At 44.7% G+C, this 13,764-nt stretch overlaps 1 protein-coding gene across 1 annotated transcript in view; it reads right to left on the bottom strand.

Annotated features, from left to right (window-relative positions):
• Window positions 1-8,213: 8,213 nt before the first annotated feature.
• The window catches only part of PLA2G7 (phospholipase A2 group VII), a 17,112-nt gene continuing 11,561 nt past the window's right edge, over window positions 8,214-13,764 (bottom strand). The window contains exons 6-11 of the mRNA XM_026845302.1: window positions 13,288-13,435; window positions 11,674-11,787; window positions 11,304-11,395; window positions 10,688-10,861; window positions 9,894-10,042; window positions 8,214-9,530 (exon numbers count right to left, since the gene is read on the bottom strand). Of these exons, the coding sequence (XP_026701103.1) occupies window positions 9,427-9,530; window positions 9,894-10,042; window positions 10,688-10,861; window positions 11,304-11,395; window positions 11,674-11,787; window positions 13,288-13,435 (781 nt within the window). The 3' untranslated portion in view covers window positions 8,214-9,426. The remainder of the gene's footprint in view (window positions 9,531-9,893; window positions 10,043-10,687; window positions 10,862-11,303; window positions 11,396-11,673; window positions 11,788-13,287; window positions 13,436-13,764) is intronic.

Raw genomic sequence — 13,764 nt, 5'->3', positions numbered from 1 at the left:
TCTCTGTCTTCACCTCGACCTATGAGCTTTTTCACCTTTCCTTCCACCCCTGTCCTGTTGATGAGTGGGAGTGAGGGAGTGGCTGGGTGGGCGTCTGGCAGATGGCCAAGGTCAACCCACTGCAGCAGATTATCTAAAGGTGAAATGGTTTCAGCATGAACAGATCAGAACCTGAATTGATCATTTCTTTCACCAGACCAGGCCCAGGGGGATGTCATGGCTCGTGCCAAGGGCCAAGTGTGCATTTTTCCTGCATCTCGGCAGGTTTTGTTTCTGCCTGTGTTTTAAACCACTCGCCCAGAATGAGTACGTTTGCCAGGGGTGGAGACCAACTTCAGAAGTCTCCTGTAGCTCTGCAGAATTCAGATCTATCCCAAATGCTCTCCAGAGAGTCATCTCAGGTGTAGCATCAGCCCTGCTGGACATGGATTCACTCTGGAAGAAGCTGTTGAGCTTTCTCTCTGCTGCATTCTTGAGAACAACCTTCAATGTATTTCTACTAGCAGAAGGCTTCTCAGACCTTCTTTTCCCCTGATAAAGGAGATGCAGTCATCTTGTAGGACAACAGTGTGAAGGACTCGCTAACTTCTGTGTGCTCTCTATTAGAGATCAACCCAGAGGAAGAGTTTCTGCTGATTGGAAAAGTTGAAGTGAAGGCACAAAAGCTTAGCTTGTAAGCTTTTTGTTTTAAGGGTTGCCTTTTCCGTGGGCAAAAGAACACTCCCTTCTTTCTTCCTGTCCATCCCTGCAGAAATGAAAGGGGAAGTGGTTAATAAAGTAAATGAAAGTGTTTTCAAGCCATTAGCTTTCACTCTTTTCTGGATTTTCCTGCCGTAGTAAAGCAAAAAAAATTTGCGTTCATGTTGTTCCACTAAAAAGAAAGGGTTTGAGTCATCTGATCAAAATTAGACACTCAAAGCCTTTGCCTTTAGCTGCAATTCAGATCAGATGGGAAACTCCACTGAGTCTCACTTCCACCACAGGAGACACTCTCCACCACCGCAGTTCCCCGGGGAGGTAGATGTTAAATATCTCATCTGGACACACGTGTCCACAGCTGGAAGACCTTTAAAGGACGGGCACCACCACACCTCTCCTCTTTCCCTGCTGTTGCTCAATGCAGTTGTTCCCCTAGCTTGATAATCCCAATCGCTTTTACAAAAAGACCATGGGAATTCCTTCTTACTCCCTACATCCCATGCACCGTCATCCCTCAAAAAGTCACATACCACGAGACCCAGCAGGCAAACCCAACATCTTGCAGATGTTGTCACACAAAAGAACACATCCCCAGCAAACCTTGTTGAAGACATCTTCCTCCACCTGCGTGAAACCCCCGGGACACTACAGCCTCATGGCTAGAAACAGGCCTGTTCAGTTGATCAGCATGGCAACAGGCACTCTGTCCCACGTATGTCTCTGCTTGCACTGTCACTAAATCAAGAGCCAGGCCAACTGTGAATGGTGTTGATGTTTCATATGGCTTGGAAAGTGCAAATGACAAAACACAAAGCTGGAGCTTGACTCATTTGCCCAAATATTGACATTCTGATTAATCTGAGAAATCCTAGGGTATCTGAGACACCTGCACAGCATTGGGAGCTACAGCACAGGATCTTCTGGAGAAGTGCAGGGTCAGCCTGGGTACTCGAGAGCATCTCAAGTGGCATTAGACACCTCTGTGTAGGTGGCTGAATTAGTCCCTGGAAATCTAGAAGACGGAGACAGATCAGAGAGTTGTTTGTTGTGGTTGCAATTCCTGCATATTGTGGCTGTGTGGGAAGGACGCCTGTAACCAAGGCACCCAGAAGGACCATTTTTGGGGTAATGGAGGGGAAGCGGGGCAGACACATAAGGGGAGGGGAAGCAGACACATACAAGATGTCAGTAGTCAATGCAAATGGCTGCTCAGTGCTGGCACAGTATGGAAAGCTGCTCTGGGTCAAATTCAATTTTTTTATGATTGAGAAATAAAACAGTCAAAAACGCTTTTGCCATGGATAGTGTTGATGAGCTCAGAACAAGTTCCACAGCATTGCTAGGAGAAGAGACATAAAATGTCTGGGAGCACTGCTAAAAATGAGGCAGTGCTCTAACTCTCTTGGCAGCCATGTCTGAAAGTAGTAACTGGGAAGCGTGTTTTCCCTTCTGCTGGTCCAGCAATGGTAGGTACAGGCTCTTAGACCCATGTATCCAGTAAAAGGTCAACATCAACATCTCCCCTTCAGCCAGAATAAGCAACTACGCTTCCAAAGAAAAGAGAGGCAACACCAGAGACTACAAGACCCTGTAGAGCCTTCTGCTTCACTCAAGACCAGAAGCAAACAAAGAAAAACATCACCAGAGTGAACAGAACCACAATCCCAGATGCTTTCATGGATCAATTCAGAGCAAAAGCATTTGCCTCTCAGACAATATGGGTAACTGCTGTAATTTATTTCAATTTATACATTTCAATGACTTAGAGAGTTAGTATATTAAAACACTGTCAGAACTTTTCTGATATATGAGATCTGATACATATAGACACCCAGACAGACAGAAGCACTTCTATCTCTTCCCTATCAGTGACGGTATTTACAGCACATCACAAAGATCCATTCTTGTGTCCACCTGCTTCTCCTGTTCATCCATATTTCACCCTGCAGGGGCATCTGAGGTCTGACAGTGTTTTTGCTCTGCACTGCAACTTGTCAGTGGCACCAAATAGGCAAGACACACTACTGCTTCAACTATTTTTTTTTTTATTTTTCTTTGGAGTGGAGGATGTGTTACTGCTTCCCCTTTTTTAATATATTTTTCTTTGGAACGGAGGATGTGTAGTGCTCCCATGAACATGGTGGGTTTCTCACAAGTTCATCTTTCTTGAGTTCCCAGTCTTCATCTCTCTGGTCTAAGGGGATTCCTTTCATTGCAGCAGTCCTGCGATAGTTCCTGCTCTCCACCTCTGCTCTGGGGAAGAAAGCAAGAGTCCATCTTCAGACACTGAGCACAGCACAGCCACACCACTGCTCAAGAGCATCCCATCTGCAGGATCAGGGATCAGGTATGTGTATGGTCAGAGCACTGTTGCCAACAATAGAAGAGAAAACAATGAGGCTCATCCTAAATCCAACAACATTCATCACCCCATTCATCACCATCAGTGACCAGAGAGAGCTGGGCTCAAGTGGGAAACCTTTGGTAAGGATCTACAGTGAGATTGGACTTTACCACTGGAATCATAATTTCAACCATAAAAAGCTCTCAAAGACTGATCTTGTGAATCCATGTGCTACTATATAGGCTCAATCACATTTAATGCAATTGTACATGGTAAATCAGCTCACTGCAAACACAACTCTTCCCTGATATTTTTTGTACTGCTCATTCATAAGTACTAGAAATTCTTAATGCCAAAACATCAGATCTGAAGACAACAGGAATTTGAGAGGATTTGTACATCGTTATTCTTTACAGAAGACATTTTAACCTCAGAAATTGGCTAAGCATCATCCAATTCAGCCTTGAAATTTTGATAAACTTTGCATTCAAATCCAGAACTAAATTTGACAATTCATCCCCATTTCTGTTTTTTAAATAACAGCTTGACTTAAGCAATGTCATAGAAAACAGGCTGTGCTGCAGAGGTTCCAATTCTGCATGGAAAACATGGAAAAGATACCATTTTCCCCAGCCCAGTATCTCCATATACAAACCGCTGACACCTCTCCACTGGTTGCTGGGTTTTAGCTGTGTTTTTCAAGCTGTCGCTATGTTTTCAAGTGTGTGAAACCTGCTGGATGTCAAACACTTCCAGGGGCCATCCAGACTCTGGAATTTCCAGGTCAGCAGTGAGTTTGCTCTTGGCATCTGTCATTTTACAAAAGCCCTAATTTTTTTTTGGGGGGTGGCATTCATATATTTTCTATTAATCAAACACAGTCCCAGATCTTCAGTGAAGGAGACTCTACAAGCTAAGCTGAAAATAAACATACTTCACTGTACTTTTCCTTATAGCCTTGAAATATCACTGGTTTTTCATTGCACTTTCCACTGAAAGCAAAGAAAACAAATTTAAAACCACTTTCATCAGCTCCAAAATGCTCCTTTGAGCACTGGATTTTTTTATTTATTTTTTTAAAATCATCTCAGTTATGGCTGTGTTAATCACAGCTCTGAAGTATTTTTACTAATAAGGTTTATTAACTTTCTCTTCATAATCTTTACACACATGCCTGGCAGTGACGCAGTCTATTATTTGGGAAAAAAAGTGACACCAAAATGAAAAGTAGACAGCCACTTTCAGTATTTTGTAGGCACTAAAGAATTTTAAAATAATGAGTACGTCTACCCTTCAAGTCCAAGTCACACAACACAGAACCACGTTTGGGCTGGAAGGGACCTTTGAAGATCATCTAGTGCAACCCCCAGGTTTCAAGTCACGGGAAGTTCCTTTCAGTTCTCTTCCAAACCCAGCAAAAACTCAGCCGCCTTTCCTTTCTCACATCAGCAGCAAACAGGAGAAAGTGCGGACAAAACAGGAACCCCTGTGGAGGGTTGACCTTGGCCATCTGCCAGATGCCCATCCAGCTGCTCTCTCACGCCCCTCCTCAACACCACAGGGGCAGAAAGACAGAAAAGATTTTGGGTCAAATTAAGGACATGGAGATCACTTACCAATTACTGCCATGGGCAGAACGGACTCGGGGAAAACCAGTTTCGTTTATTGCCAATTGAAAACAGAGATGAGAAACAACGACAAAGCTACACCATCTCCCCCACACCCCCTCCTCCTCACAGGCTCATCCCCAACTCCCCGACCTTGCCCCCCGTGCGGCCCAGGGGCATGGGGAATGGGAGTTGTGGTCAGTCCGTAACACTTCATCTCTGCCGCTCCCTCCTCCCCATGCTCTTCCCCTGCTCCAGCGTGGGTCCTGCCCATGGCCTGCAGCCCTTCAGGCTAAGCCAGCTCCAGCACAGGCTCCCCATGGGCTGCAACTCCTTCAGGGCACGACCACCTGCTGCAGCGTGGGGTCCCCGTGGGCTGCAGCGTGGGTATCTCCTCCACCACGGACCCCCCCGGGCTGCAGGGGAATCCCTGCTCGGGGACCCAACACACCTCCTCCCTCCCCCTGCCCGACCCTGGTGTTGCAGAGCAGTTTCACACACTTCTCCCCTCACTCCTCACTGCTGGGCGGCATTTCTGCCCTTTCGTCAATATGTTTGCCCAGAGGAGCCACCAGAGTTGCTGATGGGCTGAGCTGTGCCCTGCGCTGAGTCGGGCATGGGGCAGCCTCAGTCTCTTTGTGCAGAGACCCCCCCGCACTCCCCCGCTGCCAGCACCCGGCACAGACACCCCCATTGTACACCTTGTTCAGGAGAAGACAAAGCCTTTCCTCCTACTGCACAGGTCTGATTTTGTAGGTGCTCAGTATTTCCGGAGCTCAGTCAAAAATACCACCAAATATGGGGAAAAATCCTCTTTTTTCTGTAATACAGCAGCACTGTCGTGTCACTGCAAAGCTGTCCTGGCGGAGAGCAGGGAGCAAAGCCAGCAGCTCCACACAGATGTGCTGCATAGCGTGGGGTTACTCTGTCTCTCTCAAAATACATGTATATCTACCTTAGAAATATATGCAAAATATAGACTGTATACATAAACGTATATACACACACACACCCCTATATGTTGGTATGTGTCTAAATATATGTATGTGTGTGCATGTAGATATACATGCCCTGGGCTTGGAGAGCAGGAGCCTTTGGTGCCGTTTCGACGCTCAGCACTTGGCAGGCAGGCTGGCACTGGCTGCGGGTCTCTGCCACCTCGACAGCTCTCACAGCATCCAGGGTAAAGCGCTCCTGCTGCCAAAAAAACCAACAATCTGATGCAAATGACATGGCTGTTATTCAGAAGCAGCTGTGCTTTGAAGGCTGCTTCCTATTCTTTGCATGGCCATGCAAACTTTGGTGAGCGGTATGGATACTCTGTAGCAGAATACTCCTAATATTTACATGTTAATAACATTTCCATGGCCATGCACGTAATATTTCCATGCTGATGCAAACAATCCCCAGCACAGAGCCGCGGCTCAGCCCAGGCAGGCAGGGCTACGCTCCTGCCGGCAGCAGCACCTGGGGTCAGGCAGGCAGCGTGTGAGGATCGTGGTGGTGCCAGAGGGGCTGAAGTGGGATTTAGGAAGGATTTGGATGCTCAGAGCCCTGTTTAGGCACGCATGACAGCCCTGCATTTGGCATAGGCTAGTATTTTTAAAATTGCCTTTTCTCTTTTTGCATGACAGGCAAATATCCAGAACTGACAGTGATGCTCTGTAACAAAATACCCCTCATATTTACATACCGATACTGCCACGAGCAAAGCGCAGCCCTGCTCTGTGTGGCACAGCAGGAGTGTGCAGACACACACCTCATTTGGTGTCTGCAGCACAGGGCAGCGCTGCCCAGCTCCCGCCACAGCCACGGAGCCTGACCAGGGACGTCACCTCTGGGACCTTCTGCACACCCGCAGCAGCAGAAGGTACTCGTGTGTATACTACAAATGCCACTAATTCCTCCTAGTTAACGCCAAGTTTGCTGATGTGAGGAGGTGAAACTCTTCTGTGCGGGTGAAGGCATCCACTGTGGTTGTAAATTGTAGCAGTTGGGCTTAAAAGAAAGGGTTCCTGAGCCCTGGTGATAAACTCTTTGCTGCCCACAGGCTGCGTTATGGCTCTGAGGTGACCACGCAGGCATAGTGTGTCTTATAAAATGTCCTAGGCATGGGCATTCAGAACCTCCTCCCGGTTATTAAGTTCTCCCGGCCATGCTCCTAGCTGAGCCATGCAGGCTCCGGGGGAGTCAGACCAGCGCGTGGCTCTGAAAGACAAGTTTTCCACCTTAAATTAGTCATTCCCCTCAGAAAACCCTCTCCATGAGTCGCCCTAGGCTGTTGCCTAGGTGGCTCAGACCAGGATGTCAATCAACCTGTCAATCATCATGTGTTGTGTTGGGTTTGTGTGTGTTGGGGTTCTGGTAGCAGGGGAGGAGCTAAACAGATAGCTCCTGTGAGAAACTTGTAGAAGCTCCCCTAGGTCCAAGTTGGACCCTCGTCTAGCTTTGGCCAAGCCCATCAGTGACAGTGGTATTGCCTCTGGGATAATGTATTTAAGAGGGGAAGAATCCGCTGCAAAGAGGCAGCAGAGAAGAGGAATGAGAGAGAAACAACTCTGCAGCCCCTGGGGTCAGTGCAGGAGGAGGGTGAGAAGGTGCTCCAGGTGCTGGAGCAGAGGCTCCCCTGCAGTCCTCGTGGGTCCCCACGCCGGAGCATGAGCGTGCTGTGGGAAGCCCGCGCTGGAGCAGGCTCCTGGCAGGGCCTGTGGCCCCACGGAGAGAGGAGCCCCCGCTGGAGCAGGTTTGCTGGCAGGAGCTGTGACCCCGTGGGGGACCCGCACTGGAGCAGCCTGTGTCTGAAGGGCTGCACCCCCTGGGAGGGACCCACGCGGGGCAGTTTGTGAAGGACTGCAGCCCATGGGAAGGACTCACATTTGACGTTTGTGGAGGACTCTCTCCTGTGAGAGGGACCCATGCTGGAGCAGGAGAAGAGTGTGAGGGGTCCCCCGCCTGAGAATGAAGAAGCAGCAGAGACAACGTGTGATTGAACTGACCACAGTCCCCATCCCCCAGAGTCACTGGTGGAGAGGAGGTAAAGAAATCAGGAGCAAAACTAAGCCTGGAAAGAAGGGAAGGGTGGGGGGAAGGTGTTTTTAAGATGTGGTTGTATTTCTTACTGTCCTGTTCTGATTGGTAAATTGGTAGTGGTGTTCAAATTAAATTGATGGGTTTGGGTTTTTCATGGCTTTTCCTCCTCCCTCCTAAGTCTGTCTTTTGCCTGTGACCATAACTGGTGAGTGAGCCCTCTCTGTCCTTGTCCTGACTCTCAAGTCTTTTGTGTATTTTACCCACCCCCTCCCACCTGGGGGGAGGAATAATGGAGCTGCTGCAACCCAGCTGGGCCTAAGCCACAACCTGTGTTGAAAAGGGTTTTTTATAGTCCTGTTCCATGCCCCTGTATACCCTAGCTTCTTACTCCTCGTCAGAGCCTGTGGATTTTTCATGCTGCCATAATGACTTAGGAATGCAAGATCTCTGACAGTGTAGATCTCAAGTGTTAGTGGTCACTCAGTAAGAGAAACACTTGCATGTTTATTCCCTTAATAGACAATACACAGTGGTAGGCTGGAGAGAAATCAATTAAATTCTGTTGCAATCTCATGTTAAGATCACAGATTACATAAATATTTAATTACACTGTTATGTTCTGCTTGTTCCTCTTGCTTCAGTCGTTTTGTTTGTAACCTGATGCTGAAACAAACAGGCTACAGCTAGATGTAGTCCCCGCCTTTTGCAAGGCTTATTCATTTAGAAGTCACCCTTCCATGTGGTAGCTTCAGGGAGTTTTGATCTAAAAATCAGTTCCTCCTTTAGCCAACCACAGCCAACTGCTTCTACTGAGATACAGACACAATGCTAGTACTTGGACAATGACGAGTGTCTGGAGAGTAAGTATTACAGTCATGAGAGACATCAAGATGATCAAGCAATGCTTACATCCTCATTTTTAAAGGGAGTGGTAGAAGTGACACATCTCTTCTGTAATTTCACCTACAACAGTATGATTGAGTGACAGTGGTAATAGAGAGATTAATGAGAGAGGCACTGCTTGGAGCTTTGCCTAAGAGAAATTACAGTTGCTACAGGACCAACCATTTCAGCAGCTTTTGGAATGGAAACATCCTCCGAGTATGGCAGTAAACACAATCTTAAATGTAAGTGGATTAAGTTCCTATGAGAAGTCCTGTGCCCAAACACACACCTTGCCCTGCTGTTATCTTAAACTATTTCCTGTAGCTTTTACTGTGACTCTTATTAAAATAAGGCAGTTTGGAAAATCTTCTTCCACTGGCACCTCACTGACTAGAAGGAGCAAAAACCTGCTCCAACTGTCAAAAGTTGTCAGAGCACAGCTGAACTACTGAATAGTTTAATAAAGATTATTTTTTTCTTACACTGCAAAAAAAGGCTTGCTGGATGCAAACCTAAAGCTTGGTAGGGAGCACTTTAGCTGAATTCCTTGGAGCTTAATCTCCCTCTCTGTAAACTAAGTCAAAACCGGAAAAAGCATTTAAATTACCATTTTCCCCAGCTGCCTATAAAACAGAAGTTACCCTGTTGCAGTATTTCAAAGAATCTCGCTATCTCATTTGAACTAAAACTTCTTTACATTTTCATGACAATGTACCCTAAATGCCTTATCTTTTTTTTTTTTGTTGTTGTTCCACACCCCAAAAGCTGTGTAGGTGGCCAATGCTATCACATGTCTGAGCAATGTCTGGCCAACATTAGTGTCCTGATGTCCGTGGCATTTTCAATACTTCTTTGTATTCCTTATTCAGGTTCAGCTGGAGATAAGTCAATATTGGTATCAGGAATAACATTGGGTCCTATGCCATCCACAAGAGAATCCCACTTATCGAAATCTTTCTTAAGACCTATAAAATGGAGGAAAGAAAACCCAAGTGGTAATGAAGTAAGTAATCAGCTTTTTGTAAAGCTACACTGAAATATTAAATTATAGGACAGATGAATCAACTTGGCAAAGTAGGGGAGGCATGATGTTTTAAGGAGGGAAAAATGACACTCCGGGTTTTTTATGTATTAGAACAAAACTGCAATGTTCCTCCTCTGACTTGCTTAGATCACAAAAGTAACTAACAAACCTCTGGAAAACGTCTGACTGTTGTTTTTTCTATTTAAACTTTTCTGACACACTTACTTTTGTTCTTGTTTTAAACAGAATGGTTATATAAAAAGTATTAATTTAACTTCTTACTTTGATGTAAACAGATACTTACTCAAATGTTTCTGCAGGAAAGCTAATGAAGCATGATTGCTTATATCAATAGCTTCATTTGGATCTATTTCTCCTTTTAATTTGAAAAATCTTCCAATGATTTCTCCACTCACAAAGGTAAAGTCAGGAAAGCTCTGATGTACTGACCCCCTGCAAATAGAACAATGATCAACAGGCTTGTAAGAACACAGTTGTCTGATTAAAAGATTCCATAGGTTGTACAGACTTCTTCAAAGATGGTCACACATCTTATGCTGTCTTATTTAACAGAAGATAAAACAGGTTAGTCTGGTGAGTATGCAAGATTAGCAGTAAATTCTGTCCTAACCACAGAAGGGAGGAAGTTTTGTACACGCTTACTGTAAGTGACTATAATTGCAACGGCCTGGCAAAACTTCCAGACCAAGTTATCTCTCTGCTTTGAATATAAAGTGGATTATAGAGCCATCCACTCCCCTGTACACAGCCCTTTCACTAGGAGAGTGCAAAACTTCACCCAGAAGGCTATTCAAAGTGTTCAAACACAGACGATGCATGAGGCCCACCCAGAGCAAAACTTGTGCCCCAGGGCAGGAATGCACACCTTGGAGTACCTTAAACTCAGGGTTACTGGCTGCTCTGAGACAAGTCTCTGTCTCCACTGTAAGGACATACTGCTAATTTAAACATGCAGTGAAAACCCGGGCCATGAGGAAGCAGTGACTATCTGTCTGCAGTTACATGTAACTGAACAGCTGCAAAAAGAGAGTAAAGATTCATCTTCAACCACAGAAATGATTGATCCTGAACACTTACTTGATAGTGATCATTTTCTTGTTTGTGTCATTGGAACCAAGCTTCTTCATCTTTAAGATATTATCAGCCCACTGGAATTTTTCAGAGTTGATAAAAAGCAGCGGTTGCTGGACACTGTTTTGGTAAATGTCATCACCTACTGGAAGCATCCATGCATCGAGGGCAATGCCACACCTGTCAAAAATAACTAGATATTGTCCCAGAAGCAAAAAGCTTTGTATGGAAGTTCTCAGCATGCTCTGATTTGCAGGAGACATGGCAAAGAGAAACTGTCTATGATACTGAACATGTAAACAGACTAATGAATCATTTTGTTTCAAAATTATTTATACTCTAGGGGAAGAGAATTAATCCATTATTGCATTTGTTGGTCTCCATTGCCAGGTGCAGCAGGGCAGAAGAGCTTCTGCAGGGTCCCACAGTATCATTATATAATACAATACAGCTATTATGTTCCACCACATCCCCACAGCTGAAAGAAGCATGACTTGAGAAAACAAGACATGCCAAACAGAACTCTTCAAGAGCTAATCAGTAGTTGTGGGATCTCAGGCAAGGTCCGCTGCTCCAGACCTCTCAAGTGCCAAATGTCTCTTGCCTTGTTTTGCATACTTACCTGAATCTTATTTCTTTGCTGAGACTCTCAATAACTGTAGCACCACCAAAAGAGTGTCCCATCACAGCTATTCTGCTAGTATCAACAGAATCCTGTCAAAAAAATCCAGGTGCTGTAAGAGAGTTTCTTTCCCAAACTTTTTTTTTTTTTTTTTAAAGGGAATAATTTTTTAGGCAATAGATCCTACTGAAGTAAGAAGAGCATCATTTCAGCTTCATTACGATCTACCCAGTTTGGGATGACCTAAGAATATATTCATAGATCTACAGTGTGATCAGAGTAGTTTATAGGAACCAGTTTAGAAATGGAAGAGGGAAACCAGAAGCGTTATTAAGTGTTTAACAAAATGCAGTCACCATCTTTCGCTCACCTTTAGGCTATTCCAGTCAAAGTTTGATTTTAGTACATTCATTACTTCCTCTCCTGAATTGATTTTAAGAATGAGATTGAGAGCCTTGATACACTCCTGTGCTCTTTGCTGCACCTGCAGAGAAAGAGAAATTAGGGCAGAGCAGCGGAAGGAATTATCAGACAACTGCTAGGCTTGCTGCTCCGTTAGACACAAGACTTAATCTGATTTATTTTTTATTCCCCTTAAGTGAGGGAAATTTTTATTTTTCCTCTTTTACCCCTTTTTTTCCCCTACAGTAATGATTATGCTGAAGTGCAGAAGGGAACTGTAAAACAGAACTCTGACAAGGTCTGACCAACAACAAAATGACTTCTGGAGATCCAAAGAGCTGAAGCTCTTGCACAGACCCTCTGCACACGGAGGAATTTATCCCTAAAACATGCAGCAAAGACCTTCAACTCCTTCATCCTGACACTAGTCAGAGAAGAGGTTGTTGGGATGTGCAAAGGCTTAAATTACACAACTACAAAGAAGGCTGACTTGCTGCTCCTCCTCGTGCTCACTTTGATGAGCAAATATCACTACATCACTTGCCCCATCTGCACCATAGATTTGAAACTGTCTTTACACTGGATAAACCCAAAATAAGAAACAGCCAAGAATCCCATCTCGTCTTATATATATACACACATTCTTGAAAACTGTAGTAAAGCTGTTGCAAATAAAGGCTTTCATTGTCCAGTACAAGAATTGGGTTTGACTTTGATATGTCAGTAAAGATTCAAAAAGAACCAGAGAACAGTAGTGTCCTTGGGAACTGCAGTGTGTAGGCAGCCAGCAAGATGTCTGTGCATCACAGAATTTCAAATAAATCTCAATCTCCTGACTTCTCTACTAGTGAAATTAGCAGACAACAGCTTCTGGAGGTTACTTGCAAGCTCAGACATTACATATTTAGACTTGTAAGTAGGATTGTTGTATGCACGCAGGAAATGACACTTGTACTGCTATCTGTATGGCCCAGGGAGATAAACACCCCCCCCGGCTGACTTTGCATTAGTTGGAAGAAAAAACTCCCATATTTTGAAGGTCAAGTCTAGGCTTGAAGGAGCTCGTTGGTATGGCCATATCACATCTAGCACAGATGCTGCTTACAATCAGGAAGTCTGCATTGTTTACATTGCTATAAACTGTGTTGAAGATGATGAAGCAAAACATCCCCTTAAAGCAGCCATGATTCACTTTGCTATCCAACCGTAAACAAAAGCTAAAGCAAGCCTAAAGCCACACAAACATTTGAATTCAACTCTGTGTCACTTGAAGTCTGGGCTGGGCAGCAAAAGTGTGAAGACACAGAGAAGAAACAGAAAGTTGAATGGAACCAGAGGAGGAAGAGCAATTATCTCAACAGTGCAACTTCATGAGAAAGCTTTACTGAGGTAGTAGTTTATGCTCTGAAGAAAGCTGTAGTTGGCTTTCCCATCTTCAGAAAAATAGGATGTGATGCATTTTTATATATCCCCTTGAGTTATGGCAGAAGACTGCAGACACAGCCAACGGGAAATTCTGCTATTTAGTCCTAAACACACCACTTCTGCCTCACTGCCTAGAGCACAGACCCAGGATGAGCACCTGTTTATGGCGCAGACAACGCTCTTCCTCTCCAGTTTTTAGTCTCCTGTAGTAGATCCACTCTTTCTCCATATTTGATGTAGACTCTTCCTGTGGTTCAGAAACGGACTTTTTTTTACAATAATAAGTTGCTGAAGCAGATTCATCTCTGGAATATCAACAAAAGGTTATTTCTGGGGATGTATTCCATTTAGTTTGAGATGAAGTCAACAGAAGTTTTAGATTTCACTTATCTCAAGAGATCTAGCCACCAGCTCTGTGCTGCAATCACAACCGAGTGTAGACAGACTTTCTAAATAATGCAATAACCCCACCCAACTCCCACCTCCTTTATATTCTCCAGGTTCTAAGAATAAGAGAGAAAACCAGCATGCCTGAAGAATGAAGAATGATATCTACCCTGGGACTTTTCATTCAAGGGTGTATCTGAATTCCCTTTGCTTAGATAAGAGCTGAGCTAGAGAAATGGGGGGGGGG

This window comes from Athene cunicularia, assembly GCF_003259725.1.
Source record: "Athene cunicularia isolate RWA chromosome 3 unlocalized genomic scaffold, athCun1 chr3_part1, whole genome shotgun sequence".
In the NCBI taxonomy this organism is placed as follows: domain Eukaryota; kingdom Metazoa; phylum Chordata; class Aves; order Strigiformes; family Strigidae; genus Athene; species Athene cunicularia.
The sequence above is the reverse complement of the archived record's forward strand: the minus strand, read 5'-3'. Positions and strand labels throughout refer to the sequence as shown.